This window comes from Microtus oregoni, unplaced genomic scaffold (assembly GCF_018167655.1).
Source record: "Microtus oregoni isolate MIOR12 unplaced genomic scaffold, Mior012 000029F_ref0000214, whole genome shotgun sequence".
Lineage (NCBI taxonomy): Eukaryota > Metazoa > Chordata > Mammalia > Rodentia > Cricetidae > Microtus > Microtus oregoni.
In genome coordinates, this window is record NW_024543088.1 from 22,954,676 (window position 1) to 22,976,271 (window position 21,596).

Consider the following 21,596-nt stretch of genomic DNA (forward strand, 5'->3'; position numbering starts at 1 on the left):
AGACCATGTGCAGAACTGGCCCTGCATACGTCCTGTTTACCTGGAGACGATGTGCAGAACTGGCCCTGCATACGTCCTGTTTACCTGGAGACGATGTGCAGAACTGAGAAGAGGATGAGCAGAGGCCCCACTGACACGAGGAACCAGGGGAAGACTCCTGCGATCATCCCAACACAGAAGAACACCAGGATCACGTTCTGGATGAACATCTCGGCCTGGAATGGCAGGCGCACATCCACTGCAGAGACCACGAGAGAACAAGTTTCAGACTCTTGGGGCCCATGAGCAAGAAAAATGGAACTAAATTATTTAAAAAAATAATAAGGCCCCATGAAATTTCTAAGGTCTGTGACAAATTAACAGTTTTATCAAAGACAAATGATCCCAGTTGCTGTCATTTCCTTGTTTGGGTGGTCTTCTCCATCATCCTGTTCTGGTTTACCTTTTCCTGCTCCTGCTAAACTCTCCCCTCTACAAAGTATTCTATGTGTATGTAAAATACTTGGAAAATAAACATGCAAAAAGGAAAACAATGATCGCCTATGTTCTTACCAACACAAGAAAAGTTTAAACATATATAAGCATCAAAAAAGTGTACAGAACCTTCAACAGCAACATCTTCAAGTCTTCTGGGCTACTCTCCCTACACCCCTTTCTTCAGGCAGAGGTACTTTCACGAAGACACAGCTATGTCACAAGCACTGCTGCTTTTCTTTCCTTCTTTTTGAGAAAGGATCTTGGTATAAAGCTCAAGATGGCCTCAAACTCAAAATCCTTTTGCCACAGACTCCAGTGCAAGCACTGAACAGTTCTAGCTCTTTTGTCTGACTGCTTGTGTGTGTGTGTGTGTGCATTTGTATGTGCATGCATGTCATGTGTGTGCACACAGGTGTGCATGTCTAAGTGTACATGTGTAAATGTGCACAGTGTGACTACATGCGTGCAGAAGCAGAAACATGTCACGCACCAGTTCTGGTACTGGGTTTGTTCCTGATTCCTTTGGCTTCTTGCCAAAGCCTTACACTGGCCTACTGAGCCCTGAAACAAGGTCCTCCTATGGAGCTGACCACCATGCAGCAGATAAAAACACTAACTCTGAGGTGAAAAGATCTGAATCCAATTCCCAACATGGCCACCAAACAGCTGTTTAATCTTGGGCAAATAACTTAGCTTTTATGGATATAACCATCTTGGGTACTGATGGGCACCAACAAATGCCTTACAACTGTGTGTGGAGTAAGACAAGGTACATAAAACACACTGTTGTTTGCTACACTGCCATCCCTCAGTGAAGGTCAGGAGTATGATGGAAAACTTTGAGGTCTGGTGCAGCAGAGCCCATGCTGCATGCAGAAAGCTCATCAGAAGCTGCAGCTGCATTCTGGGATTGAAGACCACCCTTCCAAAGCCCCTCTACTAACTTGACCCTCTGACTTTATGTTCAGGTCAGATAGGCAGAATGAGAACTCAAAACATCCCTGATGCAGATGCCAGGACTTTGTTTTCACTCAGGAGCACAAAGCTGCACGTTCTCTTTATTTGGGGTAGGGTGGGCATGGGTGGCACCCAGGAAGGCAGGAGGCGGTGAGCACTGTTGGACTCCAGAGCAGGAAAGAAAGGACCAATGAGAGATACCTTCATCCATGTCTTTGGAAAACCTGTTGAGAATCCTTCCTGTTGGGGTGGTGTCAAAAAACTTCATGGGGCTCCTAAGGATCCTTCGGAAGAGCTCATCATGGAGCCGGGAGGAGGCTCTCAGTGTGCCCTGGGGAGCAGAGACAAAATGATCATGGTCCAGAGACCTGGGTACTCAAGGAAGACCCAATTCCTCCTAATGCCGGTGACCACTCTGCAGGACAACCATTCCCAACACTGGGGTCAGTACAAATGGTCAGAAGACACAGGTTGGGGCCACCCAACTGCATACAAATGCCACACCAAGCCATTCACATGATTTGGGGAGGGGTACGCCATGGCCCACCCACTGGTATACCTTGACAAAGACAACTCCTCGGATGGCTTTCAAGATCAGCATGACTGCCATGGAGAGGGCGTAGATGCTGGCATAGTACTGCATGTACGGATTGTCCTTCATGCTGTCACTCACAGAGCTTTTATTCCCTTGAAATACTGTGGTGTTCTGTTTGGAGGTAAGGTACCATGGGGTAAGATTCCTGAGACACCTAGGTCATTTTCAGCTCAAGGACAGAAACACAGGGAATGACCTAGGACCTGGTCATGGCAAACACAAAGAACCTACCTACTGTACATAGCTGTTGTACTTACTGACTAGCTCAACAGCCCCTGGGGTAGCCAGGGACTTTTTCTATTCTGTGAGACTACATCAAGCATCCTTTCCCCCATCTGCGCACATCCCTGCTCACTGCTTTCTCTCCTTCAAACTGTTTTTCAACTGACACACAAAACAAAGTCAGACAGATTACTGACGTTTCTAATGTTTCTCTTTAGTGGAAACTACGGGAGAACCCTAAGAACAGTCAGGGGCTGGGGAAACAAGGCCACATTTTCAGACACAGAAGTCTCAGTAGTGAGTAATCTCACCCCACTTCCTTGCTTGATCCAGTAGCTCAACCACCAAGTGCTGAAGGCAGTGCTGCCCACATTCAGCATGAAGAGGACCATGATGACCAGGAAAGCCAAAGGGCCCCCTGCAGCCTGGATGTAGACACCATAGACTGACCAAGGCACCGAGCCTTGCCCTTTCTCTTCCACCTGCACAAGCTGCCCTGGAAAAGAGGGAAAAAGCATGACTTTAGAAGGGAGGAAAACTCTATAGGAAGCTGTGGATTTGGTGAAGCACTACACCCCGCCCAAACAACCCACCTATCAGAGTTTAGTCATGGAAACCAGCTTTGGTGGGCAGCAGGAAGACCTGATGGGCCTGGACCTAAGTTAACTAGTCAAGCTATAGCCAAATAATGAGGCAACTGGGTAAGTTACAGCCAGCAACTTCTCTCCATAATCGCCTGAGCACACTGGCAGGGGTTTTCAGAACCTAAGGTTTGGAACTGTTCAATTGGTGAATCCTAGTTTTCCCCAACTGGACTCTATTCCTTCCCCTCCTTTGGGGCATTTCCCCTTTAATACGGCCTTCAATTCAAGTATACAACAACAGAATAACAGAACCTACAGCCTCAAAGATCAGAATTATCTCCTCTCTGGCTGGCTGTAGTGGCACACGCCTTTAATCCTAGCACTTGGGAGGCAGAGGCAGGCAGATATCTGAGTCTGAGGCCAGGCTGGGCTAAGCGTGAGTTTCAGGACAGACAAGGCTAAACAGAGAAACCCTGTTTTGGGGGAAAAAATTTTTACCTCCTATCAAAACACTCATTCATTGCACATTTTTTTCAGCACTGTCTATAAGATGAGGCCACACAGTTCCCTGCCTGTCAGAACCACATTGAGGACAGTTGTCATAGTTTGGCGGACAGGCCGATGAAACATAGAAACATATACTAAACGCAATAACAAAGCCTATTCCATTCCCCAGGCTGAAGGCACCAGGATTAGGCTGTTTTCTAAACTCTCACTGATGGCTAACATTATGTTTCAAGTTTAAATTACTGTGCTCAAGAAGTCTGTAAGACAAAATTCCCTCACTGGGCTAAGGAGGGATGCTTCCTGGAATGCTAAGGCATGTTAGGGACCATCCTGGCTTGTACAATTTTAATGAAACTGTTGTTTACGCAAGAAAATGGTCACAATGTTAACCACTGCTTCCACCTCTGTAAACAAAGCTGCTCGATCAAGATAACCAGGACTCCTGCTTGACTTATTTTTTGCTAAGGGTTTGTGACCGCACTTAAACATAGTGTAACCTTCTGACTGCAGGATGCATGCCTGCACATAAATGGAATACAACCACATGCTTCTTTGCCTTTATAAACCCCTGACTCTCTGGGACTTGATGCTACATCCTGGGAATCCTGCGTCTCAGGTGCAGCCCTAGCCGCCTAGTATCTAAATAAAAAGCCTCTTTGTTAAGATTATTCTTGGTCAGACTGGTGAATCTCTGAATGACCCCAGACCTTTGGATTCCAGGAAGAATAAAACCTCACACGATAGTTCCCCACCCAGGAGGGTAGTTATCCATACAAGCAGGGCTGAAACATGGAACAGAAGTGACCATCTGTAAAAAACAGACAGATCCCGTCAAGACCCAGGACAAGGATGGGCAAGAACCACTGATGAGGGCTGAAGTTCTCCCTGTTTAATCCGAAAGCTTGTGTCCGAACTCTGAGGTGAACACGGCGTCACTCAGTATCTCTTCCCAAGGAAACCATGCTGAATAACATCCTTTCTTAATTTCATCACTACTTGGTATACTCGGAACTTGGCTGAGCTGTTAACTGTTGTTACCAGAACCCAGGCTTTTGTCCTAAAAATTCTAGTTATTAGGTAAGGAGGTTCAATGATCTCAATAAAGAGATCATTGAACAATGGCATTTCCTCCTGATTTCAAAGGTGACACACGCTTCAAATTGACAAACATGACAATGCCTCCATTACAGCAAATAGCTTCTGAGACTCTCAGGAAGTCCGAATAGGAAAACTGACACCTGTACCCTCTCTGGCTGCTCTCTGCAAACAGCGCCAGGACCTGGTAACAAGCCTGCCAGTCCAGCACCGGGACCAGGTAACAAGCCTGCCAGTCCAGCACCGGGACCAGGTAACAAGCCTGCCAGTCCAGCACCAGGACCAGGTAACAAGCCTGCTAGTCTAGCACCGGGACCAGGTAACAAGCCCGCCAGTCCAGCACAGACTCTAACACAAGGCACACTGGACACCCAGCTTTGAATGGGATTTCAATTCAAGTACAGAGGCAACTGGAAGGAAGCAAAGAAAGAAGGCAGGCACCTGGGTCAGCTGTAATCACCTAAGCTGACTCCACCCTTTGCTGCAGAAAGGTCAAAGGATCAAAGGTTATCGGGCTTCCTTGTTTGGGCACACCCCAAGGCACACCCACCTCCACACAGCATTGTTCCTGATAAATGACAAAACTCTCACAAACGTCCTTACCTTCCTCTGACTTCACTGCCTTCTCCTTCTTCACTGACCCTGGTTTGGGGCCCTTGTCTTGTGATTTCTTCTGTGAACCACTAGCTTCCTTTTTTGAATTAATCTAAGAACATTGAAAAAAAAACAACTCCAGTCATAAGATGTTTATTCAGATGAAGGTCTACAGGATACATTCTAGAGAACCATTCACTGACTAGAAATATAAATAAAAGATACACCCAAGTTCTTATTTATTTTTGATGCCAGGCTTCTGTGTCTAGTTCACATTAACCCTGATCTATTCAGCCTCGTGAGTGGTGGGATCATGAGCCAGATGCCATGTCTGGCACACCTACATTCTTAAGAAAGTCACCTACAATAATCTACATTAATTTCTTGTACTAACTCAATCCCTTCAATCTTTTGGGATCCAGGTTCCTACCTTGATAGTCCACTGACATTTATTCTCTACTAAGCCATTCAAGACTTAACCTCCAAAACAAGATTATGTCAATAATAATTAATATACAGTCAGTATATAATTATTAATAATATAATTGCATTAATAATATTGTTAATTTTCTATAATTGTTATATTAATATAAATCATTATTAATACTGTTGTTCTTAATTCCTGCGGGTTAGACGAGGGTTACGCTAGAAAAGACACAGACACGCGGCGGTACCACGTGGTACACTTTTTAATGGGAGGGGAAAACACACTAGGAAAAGTGAAAGGAAGGGACAAAGGGAAGGGACAAGAAGGGGCAAACTTGTGGCTTGTCCTTGCTTTTAACAGAGGATGCAAAGGCTTCTGGGAAATGTGTCCCGCGCTTGCTTGCGCTGGAGTCCAGAGGGATGCTGGGAGTTGTAGTGTTGCGAGGGAACAACAAATACTATTCTTCAATTTCTCCCAGTGATTAAGAAGCACTGGGGTCACTTCCATTCCTGTTTCTGACCTGCCACTACTCACTCAAGTCCATAGATGCCACCATTTCCCTCTGCTACCACAGAAGAACCCCAAACTTTCCTGCTTGCTTTTGCAGGATCTCTGCATTCTGGCCGCGGGACTGTCAATTCCCCCCTCATTTCACTGCTTCCCATAGCTTCCATTCTCCAGCTACTTGACTTCACACCATTCCTTAACCATAGTTCAAATTCCCACTGCTGTATCTTTGTCCAAGTTAGGTCCCCACCTCATTCCAATCTCAGACATGGACATCCCTATTCAGATGGGTTCAAATATTACGCCCTCTGAAGGCAACTTATGTTCCTCTGCAATAAAGCTCACACTCCCCAGTACTCTTAGCACACTGCAGTATCTGGTTAGAATTAGCTGCAAGCATGAAAGCACTGGTCTGCCCTGCAATAACTAACTCATGCCTTCCAAGGCAAGGATGAGTTCTCACGCAAGGTTATCCACTACTCCGTGCCTACTGCCAGAACTACCCAGGACAGGGCACAAAGGTAATAAAAAAGAATTCAACAAACTGAATCTGAGGCGAAACAAACAAAAAACCACCAACAAAAAACCCTATTCAGTGCTCTCCAAGTTCCTTCTACATCTTTAGAAATTTTCCTCTGTACAGGTCACTGAATTCAATTTTACATGATATTATCATATCCCCAGCAGGCTTACCAACTAGACTTTCCAAACACACAATGGTCTGTACACTGTCACTTGCATTTTAAATAAACACTGACTGGCCAGTAGGCAGGCAGGAATCATAGACGGGGTGACCAGGCAGGAAGTAGAGGCAGGGAAACGAGAATTCTGGGAAGAGGGAAGTTTCAGTCTGCAGTCATCACCCAGACACAGAGGAAGCAAGATGTGACTGCCTCGCCGAAAAAGGTACCAAGCCACGGGGGGCTGGAGAGATGGCTCAGTGGTTAACAGCATTGCCTGCTCTTCCAAAGGTCCTGAGTTCAATTCCCAGCAACCACATGGTGGCTCACAACCATCTGTAAAGAGGTCTGGCGCCCTCTTCTGGCCTTCAGGCATACACAAAGAATATTGTATAAAGTAAAATAAAAAAAAAATAAATTTAAGAAAAAAAAAGGTACCAAGCCACGTGGCTAACACAGACAAGAATTATGGGCTAGTATAAGTTATAGGAGTTAATAAGAAGCCTGAGCTAATAGGCCAATCAGTTTATAATTAATGTAGACCTCTGTGTGTTTCTTTGGGACTAAATAGCTGCGGGATCAGGCGGGGCAGAAATCTCTGTCAACAAGCACCAGCGTTCATTTAAAATACAATGACAGGGTACAGAACATTGTGCCACAGCACTACAGTGAAAATTTAAAACTATGAAATCCAGATAGAGCTGTATCTAGGACAGAAGATAGGATTCTAAAATACTTACTTCACTGCAAGAGTAAATAGTTCAATCTGTGGATCACTTACTTGGGGACGCAGATACATATTAATGGATGCAGCCACCTTGAGTAGTTAAAATGATGTGTGTGTCAGGGTGCACGTGTGGAGGTCAGAGGACAACTTGCTGGGTTCTGGGAGTTGAACTCAGGTGGCCAGGCTTACAAAGCCAGTGAGATTATCCACTGAAGCATCCTGCTGGCCTCTTAAACAACATTTGGAACACATACTTCCCAGCTAAACATTCTAGCTGTTCGGTGTCTAGCTTTTGTTCCTTGGACAATTTCATATTTTGGTTTCTCTCCTTCATATTTTCCCCTCCAATTCTACAGTGCTAAGGTAATAATTTGGTGAGTGTAAAGCTTCCCAGAAGTCATGGCGGATCATAAAACTTAAACCTGAATCAAAGTGTCTCTATGGATGTCCCTGACAATCCCAGGAAAGCTGGAAGTCTAAAAAAATGCCCAACAAATCAGGTATGGACGGTTAGCTGCACTGCCTATGAAATCACAAGAGTGAAACACTGAGGTAAGACACGAGAGAGGGTCCCAGGTAATGCCCTGTTACTTCATGTCAGTCTCAGAATGACCTGGCAAGCAATATGGCAGCCTGAACCCCAGTGCAGTCACCCTCAGGACTGCAGGAGACAGGGACGCTGTCAGGAGGGAAGCATGGCCTCTGAGGTCGCTCCACACATGCTGTGTTTGTCCTAGCTTGGAGCCGCATGAAGGCACAGGAAGCTGGCCTCTGGGTGCTGCACAGGAGGTGTGCAGGTGCAGATACAAAGAAACCTGGGATCAAACCATCCACATCAGCAAGCTGCTCAACCCAGCTGAGCCTCAACTACTCTCTAAGGGAGAGAGAACCATATTTAATGTGGGTTTCACCTGTGCATGCTATAAATGTGTTTTATTACCACTGGTTAATAAAGAAGCTGCTTTGGCCTATAGCAGGGCAAAATATAGCTAGGCAGGAAAACTAAACTGAATGCAGGGAGAAAGAAGGCGGAGTCAGGCAGATACCATGTAGTCACCCAAGAAGGAAGATGTGAAGTAACAAACCATGAGCCTCATGGTAAAATATAAAATAATAAAATTGGGTTAATTTAAGATAAAAGAGCTAGCTAGGAATATGCCTGAGCCACTGGCCAAAAAGTATAGTAATTAATATAGTTTTTTGTGATATTTGGGTATAGGTGACCGGGAAACAAAAATTCAGTCTCCTTTTTACACATATTTGGCCATATATCTCTAATACAATGCCAATGGAACGGTATCTCAAGGGCGTAACCCAGAGCACCTAAGTGCCAAATCAAGGTCCAAGACATCATGGGTCATTTCCAAATGCACACAGCATTTAATTCCTTCCTGACACCTCACCTGTACATGCAGAGAGCCTCACACCGCTTTAACCGTGGTGGAAGGAGCCTAGTTGAGACCACTTATTAGCACACAGTCTCTAAACCTCACCCTCATCCTGCTCTCCCACGGGAGAACGAGCAGGTGAGCACAGCACAGAGGTCTGGTCACGGGACACCACAGGCTCTTTCCATTTCGCTGTCATCATGTCGCCCTGAGCAGAAATGAGACCACAAACCCAACAAACCTTACCTCAACCGGGGGTGTCTCTCCCAGCAACAGGTTATTAAAAATAGCAGCGTAATCTCCGTTTAAGTTCATCAGCTCTTCATGGGTACCTCTTTCTGTAATACAGCCTTCTCTCATGAAGATCACTTCATCACAGTCCACGAGGTACTGGAGACAATGGCAAGGACAACACAGAATTGCTGATATTCATGCAAATACACCCAAATAGCCTATCTTAATCTGGTATGTCTCAATCAGAGATGACTCGGCTGTCCCTTGGCAACACCAGGATATTTTAGATTGTCAAAATAAGGAGAGAGATACCACTGGTATAGAGTGGATCAAGACCTGACTGCACAGAGCAGACCATCCCAACCCCCATCACACAAAGAGTCACCAGTCTTCGGTGTTAACAGTCTCAAGACCGACAACCTCTGCTTTAGTTTACTGCACCCTATGACACAGGCCAGATAGTATTTCCCATGATTCTGAGGGTGGAGCTGCACAAACTTCCCATTAAATTTCTGAGGACGGTGGCACAGGCCAGCCTGGTCTACAAAGCAAAAGCCAGGTCAGGGATAGACAGTGAGACTGTCTCGTATCAAATAATTAATTCAAATCCTTTCACTACATGCAGAAGTACACAGGTTTTCTAAAGCAACAAGGGATACTGGTCCGCCAAATTTAAACTGACAACTCAGACAGCGACAGTCCTGAGCAGACCTGAGATGACCGTCTTCACGGACTGATGGAGGGAAATGCAAGCTCCTTGGTGTCTTCCCTACAGACGCAACCACGATGCTTTCTACCAGACTAACCCATTCCCAACCACACTCTATGTCTAGCTGCTCTTCTCAGCCCTTTTACTTGCTGATCTACATGCAGAACCAGTATGTTCCAAGGACTCATGATTCAGACAGCCAACTCAAGTATTGGCACATTGGTCACGAGGTTTTTTGCGAGGAAATGAAAACACTAGGAATGTCTAGTTGTCTCAGAGCTAGCTGGCCCAAGCCCTCCTCTTTGTACCAGTCTAGAAGAGAAGGTACCATACCTGTAACTGGTGTGTAACAAACAGAACTGTCTTCGACTTGAGGTGCTTCCGGATAGCACTGTTGAAGATGTGGTTGCCTACGTGGGCATCTAAGGCACTAAGGGGGTCATCCAGGATGTAGATGCTTCTGTCACTATACAAGGCCCGAGCAAGGCTGATTCTCTGGCGCTGTCCACCACTCAGGTTGGCTCCTCGCTCTCCAATCTATGAATCCAAAAGCAAAGGGAAGCCCTCAAATCCAGAATGGTCATCTTTCCTCTCCCCTACCCAAACTGACTCGATCTTCCTAAGGACTGGAGGGGTCCCGTCCCACAACCATCTAAGTACCAATCAGACCTACACATGGCTTTACACTGCCCAGGTCACTCTCTTCCTCACAAAGTTTTCTAAGATAAAAAGTGGACCATTCTTCATCCCTGCCTAAAACCCTTCAAGACCCTTGAAAGAATCCAAGCATTTACATACAACCTCCCATTCCCTGAGATTTAGGACATGGACACTAAGAACCCACATGACATCATCCCTTTTTCTGCACTATGCCTGCTTGACTGTGGTGCCACCTCTTCTGGGAACCTTCTCCAACTTCTTCTTACTCATACCCATAGATGGGGGCTCTTTTTATTTTGTGCCAACTTATCTGGGTCTCTTACCTCCTTACCTACAAGCTTCTTCTGCATACAAACCACGGTCCTATTCCTTTACAATTCCAATACCAGGCAAAATAAACCATGCTATCAATCAGAGATTCTAAAACTTGGTATGTAGTTTATTAAAATCGGTTGATTAAGAGTATAACTTAACATTGTACATTTCTAACAAGTTTCCAAGTGATGCTGATGACCTGATCTGGAGACCAAGATCTGAAAGCTTAGAAGCTAATTAAACTATTACTAAATCCCTCTGGTTTGAGGGTTTAACTGAAGTCAGCTCAACAAAAGAGCCAGACACAAGAGCCTGCTCAGGACAGAGGACGGAGATTTATTCTAAGGCTCTCCTTACCTAGTAGAAGGCAGATGAAATGAGAAAGAAGCTCAATATGTAATTGCTTTACTTGTAGTTTAAAAAGTATTTACTCAATTCTTTCCACCACCCCACATCTCAATGGGGTCTCATAATATAGCCTTGGAACTTGCTATGTAGACCAGGCTGGCTTCCACCTGCCTCTGCTTCCCAACTTCTGAGATCAAAGGCATGTACCACCATGGCCTGTTAAAAAATATTTAAACAGAGCAAAACAAAACTATTTGGAATCCAAACATGATATGCTTAAGATCTGCATGTCATGTGTTTAGGTATATTCACTAGTATTTAGGCTGACCAACAAAAAGCCTTTCTGGCATAACGCTTGATGAAAGCAAAATTCCCGGTGTGGCTCTCTCCTAGGAGACACTCTCATAGGAAGGGGTTCTGCCACATCCACGCAAAGTCCTCCAGAGCTCTTCCTACAAACTGCGCTACGGTGGCCTGTCAGGGGAAGAAGGCTTGTACCTCGGTCAGGTCGCTGTTGGGAAGAATAGCCAAGTCAGGCCGCAGGCAGCAGCTGTTCAGCACTGAGTTGTATCTGAAGGACACAAAGTGACAGCAATCAGGGACGTGGTTACAAAGAGCCTCCTGAGAGGGGCTGCCTTCTCTGACACACAGCCAAAGGAAAGATGACAGAAACCAAACACGTCTTACCTTTCTTCATCAAACTCCTTGCCAAAGAGAATGTTGTCTCTCAGAGTGGCATTGAGGATCCAAGCCTGCTGGGCCACATAAGCAAAGGTCCCACTGACTGCAATGCTGCCCTCTAGAAGTGTCATCTAGGGAGACAGACATCATCTGTCACAACACAACACTGCCCGAGCCAACAGACAGCACTTCACACCATCAGTGGGGATGAACGGAGCCTAAAGTCTGGACCACTTTTAGGATTTTTTGGACATAACTCCAGATCACACATTGCTCTAAAGAAAGCTACAGCAACAAAGAAAAACGTTAGCCTTACTCACATGAGATGGGAGTCTAGCATAACTCACATGACTGCACACGCACCCTGCACTCAGCAACCCATGGCTCTTTCATACCCTCTACCTGTAAATTCATCTTACTATGAAAGCACAACTCTAATCTTGGTTGTCAACTTGACTGCATCTGGAATAACTAAAACCCAAGCAGCTGGGCACACCTGTGAGGGATTTTCTTGACTGGAGCAGTTGCTGTGGGGGGACCCACCCCATGCCGGGCACACAGGCTGGGCAGCCCACATGAAAGGACATGGAAGAAAGCAGCTTTTACTTTTTGGCTGCTTGCCCACTCCTGCTGGGAAGTCCATCCAGCCCGCCTGCTGAGGCACTACTTCACTGGTATTAGGACCTATTTCTCTGAGATCCTAAAACAGACAGAAAACGAGCTGAATCCAGCCTCCTGGACTGAATAACTACCAGATTCCTGGCTTTTCTGTTGGGGACAATCATCGTTGGACTAGTAAAATCTCAGTCTGTAAGCTACTCTGAAAAAACACGTGTGTGTGTGCATGTCACTATGTTAACAAATCAACCGCCAAATGGTACCTGGTTTTCTGCTGTACATATACTTGTTTATTCTCTATTGTATATACATTTATTCTACCTGTTCCTCCTAGAGAACCAAAATTAATGCAGATTATGGTACTATGAATGATTCTAGAAAAAAAAAAAGACGGTAAGGATGAATTTTTTTAAGTACATAGAGTGTAGGCTTTACAATTTGCCGAAATCCTACAGTTATTGAAGCCTCTCCTAGAAGCAAAGAAAGCACTAAAGACTTATGGTGTGAACTACTTGACAAAGTTATTGAGGTAAGTTTGATTGCCCTGGTTCACCTACTGTGAGAAACAAGGAATCCAGTGACTCAACATATAAAGCTTTTGATAATCTGTAGAAGCTCAGGAATATAATGATACTGGTTGGCTGCTTCTAGCATCTCTGAGTAAACTGACAACGGAAAAGAATGACTTCTAGCACTGCAGGAAGCAGTACAAAGGAAAAGAATGAACCCTGAAAAAACTGACTGGTTCCAGATGCAAATACACAGTCTAAAGGTTCCTAGTGTGCCCTGGAAGAGAATAGGAAGCCACAGAGTTATTATAAAACTGGCTGAATTACAACAAAAATCCAGGTCTCACCTTGGAGGCTATCCGTGGTTAAAGGGCACTGACTGGTGACTCCGAACACTGTTCCGAAGGATGTATCTCATCTGAGGAAGCAGTCTCTCCACTTCTGCGGAGGATGCATCCCCACCTCAACCCGCTTTATTGTCCTTCTCATCTCTGCCTGGAGAATTAATCCTACATTATCTGCAGAGTGCCCAGTGACCTTCCCTGAAGGAGATGTTGGGGAACTGTAGTCCGTGAGGAGGAACACTACACTACCAAAGAGTTTAATGTATCTGTTAATTCGTTCAGCACAAGTCTGGGGAATATGTGTGGGATAATGGTGGAGAAGGAACATAAAACTGGATCAGGTTGCATTTTTCAATATGGACGGACTTGGGTCCTGAGCATTCGTCCTAAGATGGCCTGTTGAACAGGAGCTAGAGATGCCTGATATCCCTCACTTATTGTTGATGGAGGATGTGAAGGATCAGGAAATTGCAATGCTAGAATTTTCCACTGTGTAAAATTTTAAACCTCTACAATGAGAAGGCCCAGAAGAAATGCCCAGCACTAATGCTATAAGACACAAAATGTTGAGGGGGGAGAGGGGTGGTAAAACCAAAGCCCCACTCCCCACCCCCACTTCCCCACTCCATCATGGTGCTGGTGGTGGATAACACTGGCCCAGGTAAACAGAAAAATTGTTACTGGATAAACAGAGAACTTCCTTAAACCATCAGGAACCTTTCTTAATCTGTCCTCCAAGGTCAATGTAACTCAGACAAAGTTATCTAGCTCCTGGTTGCGTAAATCAGAACAGCCTGCATCAGCAAAAAGATGCCCACCCTGCTGTATATAAAATCTGCTTTTCTGGCATTTTGCTCTTCTGTCACCCCGCTCCCCCAGCCTTGGCAGTTTAGTCCCCAATAAACCTTTTTTTCTACCCATGGAGCGGTCTTATTCAGTGGGCTCACTGCACCCTTACTTACAGGAGCAGCTGCGCACTTGAAGAACTTTGTCGTCACCGTTTTCCTTGTGGCAACCTTAGGACTGCAGAGGCTGCAGTTTAATTGGATGAAATGAACGCATTGGGCTTATTTGGGCCCAGGAGTAAGGGGGGAAGGGGTCCATCTGGCAACACTGAATCGCCAGAGGAAAGGTGATTGTAGTTACTATATTGGCAGCCCAAGCAAAGTGATGGACATAAGAAATAGCCTGGGTTTAGGTGCTGAGGAGTTCCATCTGGACAGGTGAGTGTGTGCTATCCAGGGGCGGATTGTCCCGGAAGAGAGCACAAACCCCCCTCCCCCAGCTCCTTCTGCAGGGCTGTCTTTCTTACACACGACCCCCCCCCCCAAGCTTGCGTTTTCTGCTAGGTCCTTTGCTCAGGAACAGTTTTCTGCTCCTACACTAAGGCTACCCACCCAGAGCGGGGAGTGCCTGCCTACTGGGCAGGCCTCAAGGACCCCCCCGAAAGGGAGCACGGGCACCTTCAGCTTGTGCGGCAGGGTGTACTGTGTTTTACTCGTCCCTGCCCTGCCCCCCAAGTTCTCCCTTTTGTCCGCGGGTCATTGGACTACCAGGCGACCATGTTTTGGTGCGGAGGAGTTCCATCTGGAGGGGACGGTTCCTGCTTCTACACTGAGGAGATACACCCAGAGAGTTAGTCACAGCAAAGACTGGACCAAGACACCAGGCCTCTCCTGGCTCCATTTGAAGGAAGAGATGGGAAGGCGCCAATGCAAGAATTCCTTCAACAACCTGAAAGGCAACATGACATCACCAGAATCCAGGGATCCCGAAATAAGAATTGTACACCCTACTCCAGAAGAATTAGAAGAAAGAGACTCAAAAGTGAATTATATGAAAATAATAGAAGACCTTAAACAGGAGGTGAAAAACTGCCATAAACAATTAGAGATCACAAACAAAAAGGTAGAGGAAATGAATAAATCGCTCAAAGATACCCAAGAAACCCAAGAGAAACAAGAAAAAGCAATCAAACAGGTAAGGGAAGCGGTTCAAGACTTGAAGAATGAAATGGAAGTAATGAAGAAAACACAAACCGAGGGAAGGATGGAGATGGAAAATCTGGGTAAATGAACAGGAACTACAGAGACAAGTACTACCAACAGATTACAAGAGATAGAAGAAAGAATTTCAGACACTGAAGATACCATAGAGAAAATAAAACACACTGATCAAAGAAAACAGCAAAACCAACAAATTCTCATCACAAAACATTCAGGAAATCTGGGATACAATAAAAAGACCAACCTAAGAATAATTGGGATAGAAGGAGAAGAAGTACAGCTCAATGATCCAGAAAATATATTTAATAAAATTATAGAAGAAAACTTTCCCAACCTAAAGAAGGATATTCCTTTGAAGGTTCAAGAAGCATACAGAACACCGAATAGACTGGACCAAAAAAAAAAAAAAAAAAAACATCTCCTCGCCATATAATAATCAAAACACAAAACATACAGAATAAAGAAAGAATATTAAGAGCTGCAAAGGAAAAGGGTCAAGTTACTTATAAAGGTAAACTTATCAGACTTACACCTGATTTCTCTATGGAAACAATGAAAGCCAGAAGGTCCTGGATAGATGTACTGCAGAAACTAAGAGACCATGGATGCAAGCCCAGACTACTATACCCAGCCAAGCTTTCGTTCACTATCAATGGAGAAAACAAAATTTTCCAGGATAAAAACAAATTTAAACAATACGTAGCCACAAATCCAGCCTTACAGAAAGTAATAGAAGGAAAATCACAAACCAAGGAGTCCAACAATGACCACAATAACTCAAACATCTAGAGACCCTTCACCAGCACAACTCAAAGAAGGGAAACGCACAAACTCTACTACTAAAAAAGTGACCGGAGTAAACAACCACTGATCATTAATATCACTTAATGTCAATGGACTCAACTCACCTATAAAAAGGCACAGGCTAAGAGATTGGATACGAAAACAGGATCCAACATTCTGCTGTTTACAAGAAACACACCTTAACCACAAAGACAGGCACCTACTCAGAGTAAAGGGATGGGAAAAGGTTTATCAAGCAAATGGACCTAAGAAACAAGCAGGTGTGGCCATACTAATTTCTAACAAAGTTGACTTCAAACTTAAATCAATCAGAAGAGATGGAGAGGGACATTTTATACTCATAACAGGAACAATTCATCAGGATGAAGTCTCAATCCTGAATATCTATGCCCCTAATATACAAGCACCCACGTACGTAAAAGAAACATTACTAAAACTCAAGGCTGCCATCAAACCGCACACACTAATAGTAGGAGACTTCAATACTCCTCTCTCACCAATGGACAGGTCAATCAGACAGAAACCTAACAGAGAAATAAGAGAATTAATGGAGGTAATGAATCAAATGGACTTAACAGACATCTATAGAACATTCCACCCAAATAGGAAAGAATATACCTTCTTCTCTGCAGCTCATGGAACCTTCTCGAAAATTGACCACATACTCGGTAACAAAGCAAACATCCACAGTTACAAAAAAATATTAGTAACCACCTGTGTCTTATCAGATCACCATGGATTAAAGTTAGAATTCAACAATAATGCTACCCCCAGAAAGCATACAAAGTCATGGAAACTGAACAGTCAACTATTGAACCATAGCTGGATTAAGGAAGAAATAAAGAAATTAAAGTCTTCCTTGAAATCAAGGAAAATAAAGAAACAACCTACTCAAACTTATGGGACGCTATGAAAGCAGTCCTAAGAGGAAAGTTCATAGCACTAAGTGCCCACCTAAAGAAAACAGAGAAAGCACACATTGGAGACTTAACAGCCCACCTGAAAGCTCTAGAAAAAAAAGAAGCAGACTCACCTAGGAGGAGTAGAAGACTGGAAATAATCAAACTGAGGGCGGAAATCAACAAAATAGAAACACAGAAAACAATCCAAAGAATCAATGAAACAAAAAGCTGGTTCCTGGAGAAAATCAACAAGATTGATAAACCCCTATCCAAACTAATCAAACGGCAGAGAGAGAATATGCAAATTAATAGGATCAGAAATGAAAAGGGGGACATAACCACAGACACAGAGGAAATTCAGAGAATCATTAGATCTTACTACAAAAGCCTGTATGCCACAAAACTGGAAAATGTAAAAGAAATGGACACTTTTTTAGATAAATAACATATACCAAAGTTAAACCAGGACCAGGTGAACAATCTAAATAGACCTGTTAGTAGCAAAGAATTAGAAGCTGTTATCAAAAACCTCCCTACCAAAAAAAGCCCAGGACCAGATGGTTTCAATGCGGAATTCTACCAGAACTTCGAAGAAGAACTAATACCTATACTCCTTAATGTATTTCACAACATAGAAACAGAAGAGTCATTGCCAAATTCCTTTTATGAAGCTACAGTCACTCTGATACCAAAACCTCACAAAGACTCAACCAAGAAAGAGAATTACAGTCCAATCTCACTCATGAACATCGACGCAAAAATCCTCAACAAAATACTGGCAAACTGTATCCAAGAACACATTAGAAAAATTATCCATTATGATCAAGTAGGCTTCATCCCAGAGATGCAGGGCTGGTTCAACATATGAAAATCTATCAATGTAATCCATCATATAAATAAACTGAAAGAAAAAACCATATGATCATTTCATTAGATGCTGAAAAAGCTTTTGACAAAATTCAACATCCCTTTATGATAAAAGTCTTGGAGAGATTAGGGATACAAGGGTCATACCTAAATATAATAAAAGCTATTTACAGCAAACCGACAGCTAACATCAAACTAAACGGAGAGAAACTCAAAGCCATCCCACTAAAATCAGGAACACGACAAGGCTGTCCACTCTCTCCATACCTCTTCAATATAGTGCTTGAAGTTTTAGCAATAGCAATAAGACAACATAAGGGGATTAAGGGGATTCGAATTGGAAAGGAAGAAGTTAAACTTTCGTTATTTGCAGATGATATGATAGTGTACATAAGCAACCCCAAAAACTCCACCAAAGAACTCCTACAGCTGATAAACACCTTTAGTAATGTGGCCGGTTACAAGATCAACTCCAAAAAATCAGTCGCCCTCCTATACACAAAGGATATGGAAGCAGAGAAGGAAATCAGAGAAGCATCACCTTTCACGATAGCCACAAACAGCATAAAATATTGTGGGGTAACTCTAACCAAGGAAGTGAAAGATCTATTTGACAAGAACCTTAAGGCATTGAAGAAAGAAATTGAAGAGGATACCAGAAAATGGAAGGATCTCCCTTGCTCTTGGATTGGGAGGATCAACATAGTAAAAATGGCAATTCTACCAAAGGCAATTTATAGATTCAATGCAATCCCCATCAAAAGGTCCCATCAAAATTCTTCACAGATCTTGAGAGGACAATAATCAACTGTATATGGAAAAACAAAAAACCCAGGATAGCCAAAACAATCTTATACAATAAAGGAACTTCTGGAGGCATTACCATCCCTGACTTCAAACTCTATTACAGAGCTATAGTAATGAAAACAGTGTGGTATTGGTATAAAAACAGAGAAGTCGACCAATAGAATCGTATAGAAGACCCGGATTCTAACCCACAAACCTATGAAAACCTCATTTTCGATAAAGGAGCTAAAAGTAAACAATGGAAGAAAGAAAGTATCTTTAACAAATGGTGCTGGCACATCTGGATGTCAACCTGTAGAAGAATGAAAATAGACCCATATCTATCACCGTGCACAAAACTCAAGTCCAAATGGATCAAAGACCTCAATATCAATCTGAACACACTGAACCTGATAGAAGACAAAGTGGGAAGTACCCTACAACATATGGGCACAGGCAATCGCTTCCTAGGTATAACCCCAGCAGCACAGACATTAAGGGCAACATTGAATACATGGGACCTACTGAAACTGAGAAGCTTCTGTAAAGCAAAGGACACTGTCACTAAGACAAAAAGGCAACCTACTGACTGGGAGAAGATCTTAAGCAACCCCGCAACAGACAAAAGTCTGATCTCCAAAATATATAAAGAACTCAAGGAACTAGACTTTATTTATTTATTTTTATTTTTTTATTTTTTATTTTTTTTTTTTAGTTTTTCGAGACAGGGTTTCACTGTGGTTTTGGAGCCTGTCCTGGAACTAGCTCTTGTAGACCAGGCTGGCCTCGAACTCAGAGATCCGCCTGCCTCTGCCTCCCAAGTACTGGGATTAAAGGCGTGCGCCACCACCGCCCGGCTTTAGACTTTAAAATGCTAATTAACCCAATTAAAAAGTGGGGCACTGATCTAAACAGAGACTTCTCAAAAGAAGTTCAAATGGCCAAAAGACACTTAAGGTCATGCTCAACCTCCTTAGCGATCAGGTGTTACAGGAGGACCTCCTACTCCTCCAGCCTATCGCCGCTGAGATACCAGCCCATTGGGGCGTGGTCTCTCTCCCTTTAAAAAAGCGGCCACTTACCTCTCCTCTCTCTCTTCCCTTCCTGCTCTGCCGGCGACTAGACTCCCTTCCTGGTTGTGCAGAGGGTTGACAGTGATCTGTAAGTTTTTTCCCCTTTAAATAAATACCACCCTATTAATCATAATTCCAAACTGGTGTGGCATTGTTTATGACTTACGCCTTTAGTTGGCACCCAATGTTTGGTTTTAGAACCTCTCCTTTCCCCCGCTCGGCTGCCGGCCGCGAGTTCGGCTCGGTGGGAGCCCTCCCTTCCTCAGCTGCCGCCTGTGCCTTGCAGCGGCGGCCTTGGCCTCCCCACGTGGATTTAAACTCCACAGGCCCGCGTAGTCTCTGCCGCATGGTTTGCTCTTTTCTCAGTCGTTTTTAAATCTCCCTTGCAAGCACAGCTCTTAAGTGGCGCGAACCAGAGCACGTGGTTGCTGAAAGCTGCAACCCCTCAGGGTGACTCTGTCACGTGGAGGCATAAGCGGCATCCAGGTTGCTCTTCTCTACCCCTGGATTCTGGGTTTCTGGTTCCGTCTCTGGAATTGATTTAATTACATTTACTTTGTTGAGCAACTTACATTTTCCAGTTTTTAACAAATACTAGGCGGACTCTGAAACAGGACCCTGTTTTCGTCGTGACTTGGCAACAGTGCCACCTGCTGGATAATAGGTAATATGGCAGTTTTCGTTTCCAACGCGAATTTTACTGTTCTGGTTACCAATACAATGGGTTATATCATGCAAGGTTTATATGACTATGGGGATAACTTAATTTACTGGTTACTAGGTTTCAGTATTCTTTTGCATATTCTATCATTTAGGAAGATCATGGCACTCCTAAGAACTATACAGTCTTTACTAGAAACTCATGCAGGTCAGGAGATTCAGGATTCAAAAGAGACAATAATAAAGACAATAATAAAAAGACTTGAAATGATTGAAGAAATGATTGGAGCTGGTGAACAGAGTAATAAGGCACAAGGACAGGATACAATGCCAACACCAGCTATTAGAACTGGCTTACCCAAGGTTTTAGCAGCATACCCTATACTTAACTCTGACAAAGCGTCAACTTCTAAAGGCTCAAAGGGAGTCAGAGAAGCTAGATGGACGCCAATAGCAATGAATAATCTAAAAGAAATTAAGCAAGCTATTGTTAATTTTGGCTTGCACTCTGCATACGTAAAGGAAATGATAAGGACTTGGGCTTCTAATGCTAGAGCTACCCCCCATGATTTCCATCAGTTAGTGTCTGCAGTTTTAGATAATGGACCTTCCTTGATGTTTGGAATTTATTTCAGAGAAGAATCCAAACATATGGAACAGCAAGGAAGAGCAAAAGGTGTCGAGGTTTCCCAAGATCAAATTCTTGGTGCAGGAGAATATGCTGATCCACAGGTCCAAGCTCTTTATGATGATGAAGTACTATGTCTATGTCACCAAGCAGCTTTAAATGCTTGGATTAGGATACAAGATCCAGCAAAAAGGGTTGAATCATATACCAGAATTAGGCAGGGACAGAGAGAACCCTTTATTGACTTTTTGCAAAGATTAATTAAGGCTCTGGAAATAGGGGTAACAGACCCAGAAGCTAGACGAATACTTCTTGAATCTCTAGCTTTTGAGAATGCAAACATATAATGCAAAAAGATAATTGGGCCTTTAAAGTCTAGATCAGCACCTATGGATGAATGGATTTAGCATATGATGAATGTTGAGACGTTTAGCTATAACGATGAACCTTGGGTAGGAGAAGCGATTTCCACAGCAATGAGGAGACATCAACCTGCCAGGTGTTTTAATTGTGGTAAATTAGGACATCTGAAAAGGGATTGCAGGCACAGAATATCTAGGAATATTATCTCCTCTGGGAATGACAAAAATAGGAGACCTAAGCCGGGCGGTGGTGGCGCACGCCTTTAATCCCAGCACTCGGGAGGCAGAGGCAGGCGGATCTCTGTGAGTTCGAGGCCAGCCTGGTCTACA

General features: G+C 43.9%; 1 protein-coding gene across 1 annotated transcript in view; it reads right to left on the reverse strand.

Annotated features, from left to right (window-relative positions):
- Positions 1-21,596, reverse strand: part of Abcc5 (ATP binding cassette subfamily C member 5) — a 104,321-nt gene that overhangs the window by 26,015 nt on the left and 56,710 nt on the right. Inside the window, exons 13-21 of the mRNA XM_041677814.1 lie at positions 11,714-11,838; positions 11,525-11,597; positions 10,037-10,240; positions 9,007-9,150; positions 5,041-5,143; positions 2,563-2,747; positions 1,994-2,140; positions 1,636-1,765; positions 85-238 (exon numbers count right to left, since the gene is read on the reverse strand). Of these exons, the coding sequence (XP_041533748.1) occupies positions 85-238; positions 1,636-1,765; positions 1,994-2,140; positions 2,563-2,747; positions 5,041-5,143; positions 9,007-9,150; positions 10,037-10,240; positions 11,525-11,597; positions 11,714-11,838 (1,265 nt within the window). The remainder of the gene's footprint in view (positions 1-84; positions 239-1,635; positions 1,766-1,993; positions 2,141-2,562; positions 2,748-5,040; positions 5,144-9,006; positions 9,151-10,036; positions 10,241-11,524; positions 11,598-11,713; positions 11,839-21,596) is intronic.